At 35.3% G+C, this 19,460-nt stretch overlaps 1 protein-coding gene across 1 annotated transcript in view; it reads right to left on the minus strand.

Moving 5' to 3' along the window:
* STAT4 (signal transducer and activator of transcription 4) overlaps positions 1–19,460 on the minus strand; it is a 105,149-nt gene that overhangs the window by 26,882 nt on the left and 58,807 nt on the right. The window contains exons 4-13 of the mRNA XM_055572955.1: positions 16,754–16,852; positions 14,148–14,240; positions 13,153–13,231; positions 10,412–10,497; positions 8,545–8,696; positions 6,604–6,762; positions 5,710–5,802; positions 2,145–2,204; positions 1,820–1,837; positions 1,637–1,730 (exon numbers count right to left, since the gene is read on the minus strand). Coding sequence (XP_055428930.1) covers positions 1,637–1,730; positions 1,820–1,837; positions 2,145–2,204; positions 5,710–5,802; positions 6,604–6,762; positions 8,545–8,696; positions 10,412–10,497; positions 13,153–13,231; positions 14,148–14,240; positions 16,754–16,852 — 933 coding nt within the window. The remainder of the gene's footprint in view (positions 1–1,636; positions 1,731–1,819; positions 1,838–2,144; positions 2,205–5,709; positions 5,803–6,603; positions 6,763–8,544; positions 8,697–10,411; positions 10,498–13,152; positions 13,232–14,147; positions 14,241–16,753; positions 16,853–19,460) is intronic.

Genomic DNA, 19,460 nt, shown 5'->3' on the forward strand with positions numbered 1-19,460 from the left:
GTCGCTTCAGTCATGTCCGACTCTGTGCCACCCCATAGACGGCAGCCCACCAGGCTCCCCCGTCCCTGGGATTGTCCAGGCAAGAACACTGGAGTGGGTTGCCATTTCCCTCTCCAATGTATGAATGTGAAAAGTGAAAGTGAAGTCGCTCAGTTGTATCCAACTCTTAGAGACCCCATGGACTGCAGCCTACCAGGCTCCTCCATCCATGGGATTTTCCAGGCAAAAGTACTGGAGTGGGGTGCCATTGCCTTCTCTGAAGGTATTATATAAAAGGTAATATATGTGAAAATGCTTTGCAACTAGAAAAGCATCATGCAAACTAAAGTTTTGTTATTTTATATTTTATCCTTCTTGGAATACAGACTCGACCACTTTTTGGTATGTTTCTTGTCCTTCCTTTTTCAAATGACTCTTTTGGGAGACAGGTATCTCTAAATTAAAAGCCTTTTATGGCTTCACTTATTAGCAAACATTGGCCATTATTAAAGTTTCTTGAGTATAGGAATTGAATTGAAGCAAAAAGAGTGCTAGTTATAAGAATGTATATGTATGATCACTCATCATTACATTTAATTGATTTAGCAGTCTCATACAGAGGGATTCAAGGATTCACACGAAAACAAAATAAAAATTGAACACCAGTATAAATTTTTGTATGCAGCTATCTTTCTGTTAACATAAATTTTATCTTTTAGAAAGTAAACCTTTTGAGGCTGCTTCACTGGTGTCCCAACATTCAGGTGAGGTACCTTCTCAATGCTAATAAGCCAGGTGGGTAACATGTTTTTGGCTAGACAGCAATAGGGTATTTGGGAATCTAAGAACTATGCAAAGAATTAGAAAGGAAGCAGGAAGAGAAGTCTAGGTTAAGAGGAGGTGGTAAAAACAAGAAGTAACAGGATGAGGCTGGGTCAGAAGCTTTCTAGAAATGCAAGGCCAACTGTGTGCATCTCACACCTAAAACCATCCTATTTCCCCAAGCTAATCCTCCTAAAATGACAGAGATTTTAGCCAGACCTGCCATTGTATGCTAAGTCACTTCAGTCATGTCCGACTCTGTGTGACCCCATAGACAGCAGCCCGCCAGTCTCCCCCATCCCTGGGATTCTCCAGGCAAGAACACTGGAGTGGGTTGCCATTTCCTTCTCCAATGCATGAAAGTGAAAGTGAAGTCACTCAGTCGTGTCCGACCCTCAGCGACCCCATGGACTGCAGCCCACCAGGCTCCTCCGTCCATGGGATTTTCCAGGCAGGAGTACTGGTTATTGGGTATCAATTGGGGAGATTTTAAAAATGAAGCCAGGAATGCTTATCTACTTTAAGACATATTATCTCTGTCATCATGACCAAAATATTTTGACATATATTTGTTTGACATTTATTTAATTAAGTCATATATTTAGGTACAACATCACCATTGTTAGGAAATCAGACCTTCTGAGTTAAGGTTCAATTTTTTTTTTTTACCACTTTTAATTCTTCAAAGATGGCATGTTTTATTTTTCAATACGATCCTTAATTCACATAAGAAACACTAAAGAACAAAACACATTAAATTATAAGCTCTATTAGTTTAGATGTGTCTGATTTGGAGGGGTGGGGGGAACTTGGGTCATTTCACTGCTTAACTCACCAAATGTCGAAATTCTACAGAGAGACTCCCGTTGGAAGATTCTTCAATGGACATGGCTTTGACATGAGTTCCACAAAGTACGAATCTTCGATTGCTAGAGAGGAAATCTTAGCTATTTACAATGGTCTCAGGTAAAAATGTATTTATGGGAACAACAAAAAAATTCTAAAGTAAATGTCTTACCTTAGAGTTGAAGCATTCCTGTAAAACCAAGAAGATTCTTTAAAATGAGTTATTTAAGAGATCTAAAAAAAGACTTTTCTATGCTACTTTAGAGGATGAGGATAATATATAAAATTTCATTTCATGTCTTTATAGTAAAATTTATAAAGTCAGTCTTCATCTGAGTTCTGTTAAATGTTTGAACTTTAAAGTCAAATATTGAAGTACATTGATATATAATGTTAGAGAAGTAAATTTAAAAGTTAAAAATTATTCTATAAAATAAGGACAATTCTTCTTAAAAAGTCTTACAATTTCATGTTTCAAAATGAAATTAGAAACTTACTTGTCAATTGATGCTTTCACCTTTACCTGATAATTTAGTTCTGGTAATTTTATTAGCAGTCTGGAAAAAATACATAAAGAATTAAAGATAAAAATTTTCATGGCTAAAAGCCTTTCTATATTTAAAGATTTAAATATATTTATGCCAAATATATATAAATCAAGCTCACATTATTTCGAGTCTTATGTTAGTGTGTTTTAAAAATGTCAATTCCTCTTTACTTTGCCGTTTTACTAATATTGACATCACCCACTTAATAAAACACATATTTGGAAAGTATGTCCATATTGCTTTAGTTGATGTATGTTGGATAATGCATTGGCTAGATCAGAAAAATAGCTATATATTTTGGCTAATGCCTAAATTTGGGTTAGACATATAAATAAAAGAAAAAACTTTTGTAAATCTATTTATGTGGATTCATTTAATTCTCATATTATAAAAAAATTGTAAGCTTAGTAAAACTAAATGTTTTGATAACTGTTTTATGGTAAAATACTGAGAAAGACTAGGACACTGATAGAATATGGAAAATTCCACTTCAAATGCATTTGCAGACTTTAAAGATATTACATGTAAGTGACAGCAAAAATTTTATAACTGAAAAAGACCTAACTTCACACAAATAAATGATTAAAGGTCAAAATAACAATTCCTTGAATTCCTTCAGATGTCTCCTTAGCTTTCCCCCAATTTTCTAAGCTATACCTCTGACATAACCTCTCTGCAGGTTCAGTTCAGTTTCAGAGGTATTCATTCAGTCATTCACTCACTCATTCATTTACGTATACACTCATCCCAAACATTGTTTATTCACTCAGCTGCATTGAGCTTCTTATATAAACCCAGCACAGCCCCAGGCAGTGAGAAACTGGCATAATGAAGATTAAGGAAGGAGCAGAGTAGACATGGAGATAAATCAAAGGAAGAAGTCCAGCTAAACAGATGAAATTTAAAGAATGGTGATAAGCAACTGATTGACATTAGAGAAATATAATCGTAGATAACAAACAACCCAAACAAAACAAAAAGAATGTATCAAGATTTCTTAAAAATCCTGCCAGAATTGGTTTTGGGGTTTGGGATATGATAATATAAAAAAGACTCTTGATGAAAGTGAAAATGGAGAGTGAAAAAGTTGGCTTAAAGCTCAACATTCAGAAAACGAAGATCATAGCACCTGGTCCCAAATAGATGGGGAAACAGTGTCAGACTAATTTATTTTTCTGGGCTCCAAAATCACTGCAGATGGTGACTGCAGCCATGAAATTAAAAGATGCTTATTCCTTGGAAGGAAAGTTATGACCAACCTAGATAGCATATTGAAAAGCAGAGATATTACTTTGCCAACAAAGGTCTGTCTAGTCAAGGCTATGGTTTTTCCAGTGGTCATGTATGGATGGGAGAGTTGGACTTTGAAGAAGGCTGAGTGCCGAAGAATTGATGCTTCTCAACTGTGGTGTTGGAGAAGACTCTTGAGAGTCCCTTGGACTGCAAGGAGATCCAACCAGTCCATTCTGAAGGAGATCAGCCCTGGGATTTCTTTGGAAGGACTGATGCTAAAGCTGAAACTCCAGTACTTTGGCCACGTCATGAGAAGAGTTGACTCATTGGAAAAGACTCTGATGCTGGGAGGGATTGGGGGCAGGAGGAGAAGGGGACGACAGAGGATGAGATGGCTGGATGGCATCACGGACTCAATGGACGTGAGTCTGAGTAAACTCCAGGAGTTGGTGATGGACAGGGAGGCCTGGCGTGCTGCAATTCATGGGGTCACAAAGAGTCGGACACGACTGAGCGACTGAACTGACTGAACTGAATATAGCTGCTGGTAGTGAGGAAGTCATATGAAGTAAGATGAAATGATTTCCCTTTTTGCCTTCCTCTCTATCCTGTATCAGGATCTGGCTCACTGTTAAGTGCTGATGACAAAAGGGAGTCCCGTGTCACCTCTTTCCTTTGAAATAGGACGATGGAATGTTTTGGTAGAGTGGGGTTTTAGGAAAAAATCTTAAATACCAAGTAAAGGATCAGCTGTCAAGACAGTGAGGGAATTGGGCACAGAAAAGAAGAATGGGGACTGAACAGTTAGATGGAAGAGGAGGGCAGAATACCCTTGCCAGGGACTAATGGTCTATGCCTCTGGCAGTCAGTTTGAACAACATGCCAGGTGATGCCCATTCAAGGACCTCTTCCACTCAGAGTTCTTTGTTGAGCAATCTCTACTCATCTTCCCTTTTGCCCCAGAGAACATCTTGGACTGAATATATCATATATGGGTGTCTCAAGGGAAAGCAGGATATATGTACCACCCTTCTATCCTATTTCCCTTTAGTGTTACAATTTTCTGGGTTGTATAAAGATGTGGGGATGAGAAAGGAATACATTTGAAAATTAGAAAATTTTAAAAAGGAACCTGGTTTCTGCCTTTTATTTTTGTTTCTTAGTGTTGTGGTGCAAATTCACACAAAGGAAATGATTCAGAATTTCAAGTAGGGTTTCCGAAATGCAAATGAAAGACAAATACCTTCCTTTAAAAAATGAAGTTCCTAGGTGATGGGTGTCAACTAAACTTATTGTAATCATCATTACGCCGTTTATGCACATCAAGTCTTTATGCTTAAACTTACACAGTGTTGTATGTCAATATGTCTCGATAAAATGAAACTGAACTAAAAATGGAGTTTTAATAGCGATCTGTGACCCAGGATGCTATCATGGGATCTTAACTACCATCTACCATGGCATCACAACCTCTTGTACTGGTCTGGAATTTCAGCTTTCCAGAGATGACCTAGTGATTAGGAATTTAAAGCTTTGGGACTTGGAGATTGAGGCATGATGAAAATCTTTGAAAGTCTGAAGTCAAACTCATTATTTTAAAAATGTCATTAGGAAAACTGTATGTGTTAGTTTGCTCATGAAAATGAAAAGAATCACATACATAGATAAAGCAGCAACAACATAATCATTTCTCTTTAAATCAAGTACATAATAAGGATGTGCTGAAAATCATGGTGTTGAGAGTTTTCATGGAAAATTCAATAAGGTAGCTTCTGGGTGATCACAGGTAAAGAATACCCCTGGATAGGATATTCAAACCTTCTACAATCTGTCCCAATCTGTCTTCTCAATTCTCTCTTTTCCTGCTCCCCATGCTTATAGAACAGTGACTCCTTATTTTAGAAAGTCCTTATGTCTAACAGTTTCACTCTCACACCCCTGCTCTTCCCTCAAGGTCCTTCCTCACAGTGACCACAAGCATCCTCTAGGCTCCCCAGTCTTCTCTCAAGCCAATCTTCTGAGCAATTAATCCCATGTCATCCGAAATTGTCATTTCATACTTTTATGCTAATAACTCTCATGCCCTCATCTTCATTGTTCCACTCTTTATAAGTAGGGCTCTCACCTTAATATTTCTGTGGGTATTTAATTTACCATAGCTGGGCATGCAGGTGTCACTCAATAAAGAATAGTTGCATGAAAGCCACATTGAAAGAAATGAGCCTTAATTACAGTGGCCGTAGCACCATAAATATGAAACAATAGAATACATTCTGCCTACCTTAGCTTTACAGTAAACTGAATGAGAGTCTTAAGTACCATCGGTCTCTGAGGGTGGGTTGGCATGCATGGCTGTCGTTCAACCACAAATGAGCTGGGGTCAAAGGAAATAAAGCGTGTCATTTGAAAACACTGAAGACATTGACAGGCTGAAAACCACAGAGTAACAGGATGCTGTCCTCTTATAAAATCCAAATTTTCTACACTTATAAGACATTCAAACTCCCGTTAGGCTCAAATCTTTCCAAGACTTCACATAAATAATTACCAAGAGATGGGAAATGCCTAAAGATTTCCCTAAATAACAACAGTAAATAATTTTTAATTATTACATTTAGGTCAAGAATAAAAGCCCCAGTCTCTTTTTATCATAATAAACATCAAGTAGAAAGTTAATTTCATGCCATTTTTGACCTAGATATCAGGATTTCTGGTACACAGTAATATTTTTTTTCTTTAGATGAGCTTATAAACATAAACATATTCTCCACCCTTCATTTCTTGAATATGTATTGATACTTGAGTAGAAATCCTTGAAATCTTTTTTTCTAAAATATGAAAAATGAACTTTGGGTGGGCAACATGGTGACTCACGAAAAACTGGGTTAGGTGGTGGAAGAAGTGTTGATGAATAAACAGTGATGAGTAAAAAAATGTTTCTGGAACTCTCTGGAGCTTTATTCACTGCACCCTAAAGCTCACTGTTTAACACTTCTCTCCCATTCCTTCACCTGAGCACCAAAACCAAACCAGGGTGTCCTCCCAACTACACAGAACTGAAGCTGCCAGGAGGCATCTAAATGGATAACACTTGACTTACTCTTTTTTTTAAGCTGAAGTATAGTTGATGTACAATTTGTTTAAGTTGTGGGTGTAGATCAAAGTGTTGACTTACTTCTTAAAAAGGTTGTAGATCAAGAAGGTGACTCTTTCTAGCAGATGTGCTCTTTGCAATGGGATAGGATCTCCTTCGTACGTCATTTTCGAAGATTGCTCCTCTAATTTCTCCAACTGCCTTCTGAGTTGGAACAGACTTTCTGCCAACAGTGTAAAGCTATTGAACAGTCAATGAAAAATGCAGATAGTTTTTTTTCTTCTAAACTGCACCATTTTAACTATTTAGCAAGTATTACTAAATAATTATTAAATTAATTAGTCATTTAATTCCATTAGATTAGTGACTTGTTTTTTACATTTATTTTCCTAACTCAGTTTTTCTCTAAAATGTTTGATAGATGTTACCTGTTTTCAATGATTTAAAATTTTTACCTTCAGTTTTAGACAAGAAATCATTTAGAAAATTTTGTGAATGTCTGGATTCAAATTCCTTTGTTTTTAAAGTATTTTTATGTATTTGGCTTCACTGGGTCTTAGTTGTGGCGCACAGGGTCTTTAGTTGCAGCATGTGGGAACTAGTTCCCTAACCAGGGATCAAACCCAGGCTCCCTGCATTGGGAGCACAGAGTCTTAGCCACTGGACCACTAGGAAACTCCCCCCAAATTCCTTTTAATTATCTTTTTTAAAAAGTCTATTAAACATATATATATATTTTTAAAAGATGGTACTCACTAAAGGGCAAAGAGAGCAAATTTAAAACTTTAAAAATACATTTTATGAAGAATCTTATGTGTAAGTATACTGATGGAAAAAATAATGTGACCTCCCCCCATATATATTTATACAAGTCCTAAGTATTAACCAAAAGATTGTCAATGGATCTTTCTGAAGAAAATTATCTGCTTAGAGTTTTGGACCTTGGATCTCACTTAAGAAATGGAGGTGGCAGCTTGGGCTGGAAGTCTGGGAAAGACGGAGATTGAAAGGCGCACAGAAGGGGCCTCCAACTAAGAGGAGGCAGAAGTCTCATCACACTAAGTCCATGTGCCCTGACAGCAGCTCTTTCTAGTTAAACTTTATTCCCCACAACATGGTAGAAAGAACTGTCAACCCCTTACTGAATTTGGTATAAGCACCATTTCTGCTATGCTCTCTATTCCTCCCTTTGTTGTTTATCTTGTTTTCACAACAACAGTGAGGTCAGCAAATCAAAATATTTCCCCAAGGAAATCAACAAATTTTAAAAAGAGCCCAGTTACTTTTCTTGAGACGTAGTTCTGGAAGTGCAGAGCTTTTAGTGCAAGTGTGCCCACTTATATGTGTTTTCATCGCATTGGATTGTACCCCTGGAAAGCAATTTTCGATTCAATCAAAAATTTTCCTTCTTTTTCCATTATATTTTCTAATTGTTCCTTCACTCAGAGAATTTTCTTTTGCACTGATGAAGGGGAAAACCCTATAAACCTTTGTTTAGTACAAAGGATAATATCTGTACATGATTGTGTGCATGTATACACAGGCAGGGGATGTCATGTTGTATTAGCCACTTGAGATTTGTCATTTAACTATAAAAACAAATCACTAACACTTAGTTTTATGTGGCCATCTTAAGATACACATTTTAAAAATGAGATACAGTGTTTGAAGCCAGTGTTTCTCATGTTCTTCAAGAAAGTGTATTTATTGATAATTTGAAAAAAATTCATTTGAGTCTTTTAAGACTGCATATTGATATATTATATATGCAAAAATGAGCAATTCTTATGCATTCTATAAATCTCTATAGATGCTTTATTTTTCTCCCCCAAGGAATGGGAACTCAGAACACTTAGACAATTACATCTATTTGTATTCAAGAGTTTCAGCTGCTCATAAGCCATCAACTAGCTGAATGAACTGACACTGAGGTCTAAGCCTGCATTCTCCAGCTCAGTGACACTGAAGCTGTGTGTGTACTTCCTGTGGTTTTCACTAGAAACTAAAGTCAGTGCGTTTTACCAGTTTTGAAGCTGGTCGAGCCCACTGTGGAGTGGACCTCCAATGCAGGCGATTTGCTGTCGCCTCTTCCAGTCTTGCAGCTCCTCCACCAGCATGCTGTTCATTAACAAGTCCGTCTCATTCACTATCTGTGTCATCTTACTCAGGGCTTCCTAAAACAAAAGTGACTACTGAGAAGATTCTTATGACGCACAACCAAAGTCACTCACAATTCAATCTAGAATACAGCCTGCCTAACCTGGGAGATAAAACTCTGGGTAAAAATTTTGACCAAACATTTTACCAAATACTACCTTCTATTTGCCATAGGACTGCCTTTTCAAATAATTAAATTATTGCAATTCAATAACATCATGAAGAAAAAAGCATGATCACAGTTAACATTCTCATAATATCTCACAATGGTCTCATATCATTAATATAAATATGTTGAATTTGTAACTCCTATGACAATATTGAATCCTATAGTCATAAAAGCCATTTATCTGCTTCTTAAAAGGCCATTTATAAATTGAATTTACATTCTTATAAATATCTTAATGCATTAATTCTTAAATGTACTGACTAAAATTTGAGCCTCTGTGTGTTAGTTTTTGGGCTTCTCAGAGCCCTAGTAAAGAATCTGCCTGCCAATGCAGGAGACTTAACAGATGCAGGTTTGATCCCTGAGTTGGGAAGATCGCTGGAGGAGGGCACGGCAACCCACTCCGGTAGTCTTGCCTGGAGAACCCCATGGACAGAGGAGCCTAGCCCAGCTACAGTTCATAGGGTCACAAAGAGTCAGACATGATTCAAGCATTATACCACACACACATGTTAGTTTTTATTACCACTTTATCTGGGTTTGGGGAAGCATAGTGGGAAAGGATAATTTTCAAAGGCTTAAGGATTAGAAGATATGAATTTCTACCCTGGCTTGGCCACAGGCTATGTAAATTTGAACAAGTCATTTTACTTTGCTTTCTCATCTATACAGCCAGGTGAATGGACTGAATTATTTCTGAGGTTCCCCTTCTCCTTAAAATCTTATTTAAAGTAGAATAAGACAGCATGCATAAAATGTATAGCATAGATTCATTATGTATAAAAGTATTAAGCTTATCTTGGGTTAAATATTTATATATTTAAAATCTGATATATGGTTGTTTAAGTTTATAATTGATTTAGGGTGAAAATAATTTTACATTTATTTGTGCTTACACAAATTCCTGCACAAAAAAGTGAAGCCAAACTTTTAGAAATAAACTATCAATTTCAGTAACTGGCTAATTTCAGTTGTGTTTCTTTTCAAAGAGAGGTAGAATTGAAATAGAGATATTTCCCCTCTTTTAAAATACTTTATTGAGCCAGAAAAATATTCTTCCTCTCCTTGGGAAGAGATGAGATTGAATATGTTCAGGATTCAATGGACTATCCTGAAATCTACAAAATTATTTAATACGTCCTTTCTCATAATAGAAACTGGGACACATTTCCGCAATAAAATGTTAGTAGTCATCAAGTAATATCTTAATTATACATGTACAGTAGAACCCATCTCAGCATATTAAGTACAGCAACTAAAACAGTCATGTCTGAAATAATGGCAAATAAAAACTAGGTAAAATGTTCTTGAAATTAATGGTAGCTATAGTACAGGCACCACATAAGCAGAATAAATAGACTCTAGAGAGTCTGCTTTGTAAACTTAGGTAGAGAAACATGGCAAACAGTATGATACTCTTCCTAGAAACATTGCATAAATGGAACTGATAAAATCATTCAGCATAAATGGAACTGATAAAATCAAAGAGCTTCTTTTCAGTAGGACTAGATATAGAAAAAGGAAAAAAGTAGACAAAAGGCCAAATTAGAGTTCTTCACTAGCCTTTCTTTTGAAGTCCAGGCTGTTCAGCATTTCCTGCAGAGTTAAAACTTCCTGATTCATTAGGGCACTGTTCTTGTCACCCTGATCTGTGAAGGAGAAGAGATCAGATTTAGAGTCCTCTCCAAGGAAAAGGTCTTTGTCCTGAAAGCCAAGCTGGCTGTAACCTGCCATCCTAAGATCCAGGATGTAAGAGCAGAAATGCGGCCATTAATGATGAGCTTGGAAGTAAATCCTTGACTGCTCATATTGCCAGGAAGGATTACATCCAAGCATGCCAGAGATGAACTCTCTATCTTACAGAATTTGAGAGAACACCCTTCTTCACGATATTCCTTTTAGGGGCTGGGAGAGAGGAGATATAAACATTTTTATAATGGATTCTTTATTAGATCATCTCTACATTTATAATGACTTTGGCTCGTAGGCATGTGTAAGAAAGGAAGGGGCCTTTCTTTGTGCCCATAATTAAATCATATTGACCCCTCCTGAGGTCTTGACTCAATCTCCTGTAAGGGCTGTACTTTTATACACAGTCTCATGAACTAATAATGACTAAATCCTTTGCTTTCTCTTTTTCTTTGCAAAACAAGCTAGACTCACAGTGAAACCAGAAGAAGTGGGAGTTGCAAATTAAGAAAAATCTCTGGCTGAAAAAACCCCAAATGATTTATCCTCTTAAATGGAAAAAGTACAATAAACATCATATTATTTAATTTGAACTTAAAAACGTATTGGTATATAGTAAGTGACTATACCAACTGTTCATGTATCTAAATGAAGGCCTAACTGTTCATATATCTAAATGAAGCTCTGGAACACTGATAGGGCTTCAGTAATTGTGAAAAAGAGGCTCCTGAACAATGTGTGGCAAATTTCTCTACAAAATAGCACTGGTCTCCAAGAAGTATTTCTGGCTGTATTAATTCACAAATTCACTAAATCCTAGATCCCATGTATAGCAAACTCTTGCTTAGATAGCATTTTATCAACTCAAAACTTAATTAGCTAATACTTTTCATTCTTCACCAGCAAGGATATAACTTGTTTCCCATGTATCTTTCATTTCACTTAAAACATTTCCTTTCACTTATAACCAACAAAATAAATACTTGGTGATTTAAGTGTTAAAATAATCATCTTTATCCTTCATACTTCTTATGAAGTACTGAAAGATATTAAAGTAACTAATTGTAACATAAGTTCAAAAATAATGTTATTGTTATAATGTATTTTATTACATTCTAATTAATAAAATTGGTAGTTCACATATGAAATTTAGAGTGAGGCTGCTTTCAATGAACAGTAATAGTTGATTAAATGTGCAATTGTTCTAAACCTTTTTAAGATCATGGACCCCTTTGATAATCTGATGAAACCTGTGTTGTGTGAATTTCTCCAAAGGAAAAAAACTGTACATACAATTATGCATGTACAAAAACTGTACACACAAATAATTGTGCATACAAATTCATGAACATACTTATAATCATAACATAATAATCAACATTTCATGGGAGTCAAGACATCCTGAAGGTGCCAGGAGAACATGTCACATCTTACCTACACCAGGAAAAACTAATATCCTCTCTTTGAAATATTAGATAGGAAGTTAATAAGCATTAGATCACAATCATCCATATTATTCTTTCCAGATAAATTTTAAGCTAGCATTTCAATAGTTAAGGATGATTTTGTAAATCATCTATAAAAAGAATTTATATATAATGTTTTTAAAAATTATTTTTAAATAATTTTAGAATTACAAGAAGTTACAAAAAATAGTATAGAGTTCCCATATAGACTTCACACAGCTTCCTCTAATGTCTTACATAACCATAGTACAATGGTCAAAGCCAGTAGATTAACACTGGTACAATCCTATTAACTAATCTAGACCTGATTAAAATTTCTCTAATTGTTTCACTAATTGCAGCGCATTTTAAGTGACCAATCTATTATTACTTGTAAATCTTAGATCTTTGTAAATATTCTCATTCTTTCCTTACATTTCTTTAAAAACACCTAATTGTAAATAACCTCAATATTTAACCACAAAGAAACAGTGAAATAAATTGCAGTGTCCTTACATTTTGATATTTATATAATTATTGAAATTATGTGTGTAAAGATTTTTTTAATATGAGGAAATATGTAAAATAAAAGTTTAGCTTAAAATACTATTTAAAAACTATATGCAAGCTGTTTCCTTTTTTGTAAATAAATCTCTATGGATGTATTTTGAACATGTAGAAAAAGCCTGGAAGAAAATATACTAACATTTTGATGGTGTTATATCTAGATAGCAGAATTTTGTGTGATTTTTAAATTTGTAACTTTTTTTATACTTTCCCAATTTCCTACAGTGAATAACATTTCTACTTTTAATTTTAAAAAATTATAGTAAAAATCTCACCTAGAGATAATATTAGTAATTTCCTGATTATAATAGACAATTATTATTCCTTTTCTGAATTGTGATAATGATATTTTGATTCTACAGGAAAATGTTCTTAGCTTTTGGAGAACCATTCTGAAATAGGGGTTATTTCTCGTGAGCTTTATAATTTTAATGGTTGGTAAAAAATAAATATTTATATGAAGAGAAAAGAAGGAAGTAAATTAAATTCTCTTCTCCTGCATCCTCTCTTCAAAAAAAAAGGAACTAATTTATCAATTATTTCAGGAAAGAAGAAACCCTAGTCATATCCCTTTGTGGAATTGTAGACAAAACAAAAACTTACCCATTGTCTGAATTGTTTTATACCTGTAATCAAATTCATCTTGTAGATCTTCTAAATATTTGGTGTCTTGTTCTGTCATCTTTTTACAAAAGAAAACATACTCTGTTGTTGCAATTAATCATGCCAATGAAACAATACCATCCATCATCAGTATTTCAAAATACACTGTTTAGTGCTTCCAATCTCCAGTAATATCCCAGATTAATTATATAAAATAGAACCACAATTTCTAAAGAGCTAATTCCCATGAAAACTGAATGGCTCTGGAAGAACGAGACTGAAGTTGCTCTTCCATTTTCTCTTCCTGAGTGTTTGCAAATTTCAGCATCTTGTCTCTCATTTCTCAGTAAATTCCAAATGATGCTACTAACATCTTTTTTATAATATGGATACTTTATCCACTTAACTCCATATAGCTCTGTATTAATGCACCAACTATCTTTTTGCTTAAAGTCTCCTTTATCAAAGGATATATATGACAATACAGTTTAAATTTTTTTCCTCTGAACCTCTTAGAAAATATTTATGCCTCCTCTGTGTATCCTGTTCATTTCTGTCTTTGAGATTTTTGCTTTTACTCTTCTCCAAATCTAGTGATGTTTTCTTCTCAGACATAAAGATGTCAGAATCTAAGCTAAAGGCTTTTCATATAGTATTAGATCTCATGTAGTCCTCCCAACCAGCTTGTTAGAGTGGTTATCCTTACTTCTACAGATGAAGAAGCAGAGGCTTGGAGATGTAAAGTAACTTACTTGCCTGAAGCCACATGGCTTCTCATTGATGGAGACAGTGTGACTCCAATTTTCAGTAAATTGAAGTTCAAAGCTTTCCCCAAAGAAATCTTTTCTAATATGAACATAGCGTGTGAGAGATATTTATCTTATAACCAAGTACCCCATGACTACTGTACACAGTAACTTTGGGCACAGAAGAGAAAGGTGCATGGAACGGGGACCACTGCTCGTCTTTTCTACTATCTATAAGAGATCACTTACCTGCACACTATTTTTAATGGCAGCCACTTTGTGCTCCACATTCCTCTGTCTTTCTGAAACTGAAGAACTTTGTAAGGATTTCTCCAGAGGTCCCTGGAAAAACGTTTGGAAATTTCAACATATTAAAAAAATTTTTTTGATATGGACCATTTTTTAAGTCTTTATTGAATTTTTTACAACATTGCTTCTTTTTTTTTTTAATGTTTTGGTTTATAGGTTGCAAGGCATATGGGATCTTAGCTCCCCGACCAGGGACCCAACCTGTACCCCCCTGCATTGGAAGGCAAAGACTTAACCATGTACTGCCAGTGAAATCCCTGAAACTTCAACATATTGATGAAACAGGCTTATGATGAATGTAGTATATGTAATATACTTTGAACTGAGGTCTGGATCAGTATGATATGAAATATTCTACAGCTATTAAAAACCATGCTGTAGAAAAATATTTAATGGCATACGTGTATGTGTGCTCAGTTGCTTCAGTCTTGTCTGACTCTTTTCGACCCTTATGGACTGCAGCCCGCCAGGCTCCTTTGTCCATGGGATTTCCCAGGCAAGAATACTGGAGTGGGTTGCCATTTCCTCCTCCAGAGGATCTTCCCAACCCAGGGATCAAATCCATTTCTTTTGCATCTCTTGCAGTGGCAGGTAGGTTCTTTACCACTAGAGCCACCTGGGGAGCCCTTAAGGACATACGAGTAGTGTTACAGTATTAAGAAATAGAGCAAATTATAAGACACTATATGTTTGTGATCTTTGTTGCTTGTGTATGTATGTGTTTACTTATAAATATCTAGATATATGTATAGACATGTAAACTCAAGCACATGTGACTGGAAGAACACATACACCAAAATATTATCATTTGTTATCTTTGAACAGTGAAATTACAGATGATTTTACGGTTAAAATTTTTTTCCTGTTTTTCTACATCAGACCCATGTGACTTTTGAAATTCTATAAGATATGAAACTACATTAAGTTGTACTTGAATTCAGAATTAGGGATGTTGAATCTGCCAGGATGAAATTTATTTTTATTTTGGAACAAAGAGAGTTTACTAAAGAATATGTAAAAATTTTAGCCTGGTGAAGTATTAATGGAAAGACTAACCAGCTACTCCAAGCTATGTTTCTTGGCTACTCTAATAACCTATCTGAGTTTGTTCTTTAGCTATAACATTTACATAGATGTCTAGAGTTGAGAGAATGTCCATAAACCCTTCACCTTATACTTGGATAGGGAGGTATGGTTAGAAAGGGTGATGATTAAATAGAAAATGAGTCCCAGAACCTCAAGTGGAACCCAGGTCCTTAACTTTCAATCAAATGTTCTTTCAACTATATCACATTCTTCAGATGATTTGTAAAATTGCCTCTTTCTCATTTTGGCTCCCATTATTTCTGTGTGTGTGTGTGTGTGTGTGTGTGTGTGTGTGTGTATCTCCATATATTGTCTATTGCTTTGAAGTTTACAAACCAGTGCTTCTTTTGTGGTAGTATGTAGTACTAGAAGATTGTTTGAGAAATGATTTTGATAAGCATCTATTCAAATAAATGTTTCTAACTTGGCTGATACCTGATATGTGAAGAGAACAACAAAAACAATACACACTCACACATATATTTATAATGACTAGAGATAAGAGGGCCACAAAAAAGGACAACTGAGAATATATGAAAATATCATATATTAGTAATAGAATCTTAATTTTCATCCAAATTTTCACTGAATCAAACTATGTTTATTTTAGAAACTTACTAACTTTAGATTTTAAAATTAAAGATGATATCATTCTTATTCACATCTAAAAAATAAGAGTAAGTTGTTAAAACTTCATACTTCTCTAGAAACAACCATTAACTGACAGCAAGCAAATTTGAGAATTTTTAATAGTTGAAAAAAAGATACTTTGGATCTTCAAAAATAAATACAGTAGTGTGAATCACTAAATTACTCAGCAAGACATTTAGAAAGTTGATTATCTACATGCTCTTTCCTTTTTAAATGGAGTATTCCCAAGGCCTTCGTTAACTCTTCTACTTATCTTTGATGGGGACTCTGAATTCTTTCAGCATAGTGGGATAAAATGTACTCTAAAATATGGCAGGGCAGAGCACACTGAAACAGACAAGAAGTATTTATGGAGTTTCTGTAAGAAAATTCCTGCTTATAGACTAGTTTGGACCTGTGGTGTAGGAAACTGGGAAATACTGAAGGGTTTCGAGCAAGATTGTCCCTGAGGATAAACATGCTGAAAGAAACATAGCCTAAATGGTACTTAGGAATTTAGCCAGGAAGTGGTTACTCTGTTCTTCAGCTGATATTATAAGACCACAGATCAGAGTGTGAGCAGTGGAAACAGAAAAGAATGTATAGATAAGATTTCAGAAACAAATTCTGGAAAGACTTGGTAGTTATCTCAGTAAGAAGGCAGAGAAAAGCAACTATTCAGAGGATCCCAAGACCTTGATTCCAATTGGCTGAACAGATAATAGCACCATTAATGTAGACAGAAGAAGATGGTTGGAAAGAAGATTAGAATTTCTGTTTTAGAAAAATTGAGTTCTGGGTGAAAAGATCGCAACTGGAGAAAGTATTACCTGAACAGGCATGTTGGCAGCAGCCAATATTCTCCTCTCTTCCCTTAAACAATTTGAAATAACCACAGCTACGTGCATTGGGTTTCCATGAAATTTTCCCTGAAAAAAATTGAACAAAAACAACATAAAATCTTAAATATATACATCACTATTTGAAGATTAAAATAACCTCCCAATAAATATGTGAAATTGTTTGGGATTTGTTTCAGCTATCTATTCTATTATAAAGCCAAAGAAACATATTGTGAGTGTAGACATCTATGTAACATATTGTTCCCTCTCCAGAAGTTATTCTTAATGATTAAAAATACTTCTTGAGCACCTTTGTAGGAAAGGCTCTGAACACACATTCAGAAGGATTGGTTTACTTTGGGCTTAGGATAAGTTCTACAAGAGTTACTTCTTTGTAAATTATTATTAGGAACCATGGTGGTCCCAGCTGTTCATTTGTTAACTCTGTTCTTCGAGACTTGTTTAATGCATTGTTTTTGGTCCCTGTTTGGTGGTCTTTGTATCAACTAGCTCATAATTATGTCAGTATGCTAGAGCAACCCCCCAGGTGGCTCAGATGGTAAAGTGTCTGCCTACAACGCAGGTAGACCTGGGTTCGGTCCCTGGGTCGGGAAGATCCCTTGGAGAAGGAAATGGCAACCCACTCCAGTACTTTTGCCTGGAAAATTCCATGGATGGAGGAGCCTGGTAAGCTACAGTCCATGGGGTTTCAAAGAGTCGGACATACTGAGTGACTTCATTTTCACTTTCATTTCCATGACATCTAAGCATATACATGTTTTATTACCAATGCTAATGTAAACTGGCAGCCCGTGGGCCTAATTCAGCCATAAGGTATGTTGTGTAAGTTGAAATATTGTAGTTCCTTCAGGGGAGCTTGTACTACCTCAAATTGCCATAATATCTATCACTGAGTGACCCAGGCACTCATTTCCTTTACCTGCTAGGCTCCCATAGGTGTCTGTGTTTTCTTGGTTTACAGAACTAATTTGAACAGCATCATTTTACTCTATAGCGTTAAACTTTGTTACTAGACCTCTCCATGGCAGGATTAACAGGAAGCACAATAAATGTAAACAAATGCATTTTTTTTTATTTAGTTTCCTTCTCCCTCCTCTCTGAAGGAGGTGCTAATTATCCACAAAATGGCCAAAAGATCAACAGTAGAAAAGATAAAATAGCAAACCACAAAGTGGAAAATTAATAATCAAAAGTAGATTATACAGACTAGTAAATCAAAGGGTATTTCTGGGAAAGAAATAAGGTTATTGTTTGTAAACATTTTTATGGCCTTGACCATTGCTACAATTTTATTAGATGATGCTTTCTAATTAGCATTTCTATTGGTAAAGTTAGGGTAAGCACCAAGTATCTGGTTTCATATTCTATTGCTTTCAAAACATTTTCCCCCTTTAAAATCAGAAAACTCCAAAAGAAAAAAACAAAAATGAATTGACAAAAACTCTTAAGGTAAAGAAGTTAAAATTATCCTGTTTATTTTTTTTTTTTTTAATTTTATTTTATTTTTAAACTTTACATAACTGTATTAGTTTTGCCAAATATAAAAATGAATCCGCCACAGGTATACATGTGTTCCCATACCAAAAATTCTGATTTCTGCATGCTAACAATTTCTGATTCTCCTTAGTTTGAATTTATTTCTGTTAAAATTTTCCCATCAATTTATTTTTCCCCATATATCTTCTATTGAACTCTCCAAGAAAAGCTTTGTTTTCTCATTTTGCCCTTATTTTTAAAATATTCCACTGAAAACAATAAAGGGTTTCTCCCAGGACTAGTTTGGAGGCTCTGTTATTTATGTTAAGTTGAAAGATTTTTCTATCCAAGATCAGGAGTTCCTCTAATATCCTAAGAACCATCACTATTTGTTTTTCTCAGTGTTTTAGAAGTTCTTCATTGTTGATCATTCAGATACTATCTTTCAACATTTCTCAGCTTCTTTGTCTACATTTCTTCTTTTTTCTTTCCTACTTGAACTTCTTTTATCTTCCCTTTCACATTTCAGTTTCCCCCCTGTGAGGTTACATTATTCATTTTTTTCTGCTTTGTTAAGAGCAAAGAATCACATTTTTTACCCAGGCTATCTTTTCACTTTCCTTTTGTATTTTCCTAAACCATTATCTCACTTAAATATATGAGATGAAAACATCTTATGGAAAATTGATCGCTATAGATTCAAAACAAAACTAGCACTTTTTAAAATGATCAGGAAAATTTAAAATTTTTATTTTTTATTGAAGTATTGTTGATTTACAATGCTGTGTTAGTTTCAGGTGTACAGCAAAGTGATTCAGCTGTGTGTGTGTGTGTGTGTGTGTACTAAAAGATGTAGTTATGTTCACCTTTCAGTAGTTACTGTGTACATGGACCATGGACACTCCTCCTACCAGAAAGCAACAACAAAAACAGAAACAAAAAAACAGAAAACCCACCCCTAAGTGTATGTTGGTGGAAGGAAGGAAGGAAGGGAAATTACCCTTTTTCGTGTGTGTGTGTGTGTGTGTGTGTGTGTGTGTGTTTCTCTGATGTGTGTGTGCTGTATGCTTAGTTGCTCAGTCGTGTCCAATTGTTCACAACCCCCATGGACTGTAACTCACCACGCTCCTCTGTCCATGGGGATTCTCCAAGGCAAGAATACTGAAATGGGTTACCATGCCCTCCTCCAGGAATCGAA

Source organism: Bubalus kerabau, chromosome 3, assembly GCF_029407905.1.
Source record: "Bubalus kerabau isolate K-KA32 ecotype Philippines breed swamp buffalo chromosome 3, PCC_UOA_SB_1v2, whole genome shotgun sequence".
NCBI lineage: Eukaryota > Metazoa > Chordata > Mammalia > Artiodactyla > Bovidae > Bubalus > Bubalus kerabau.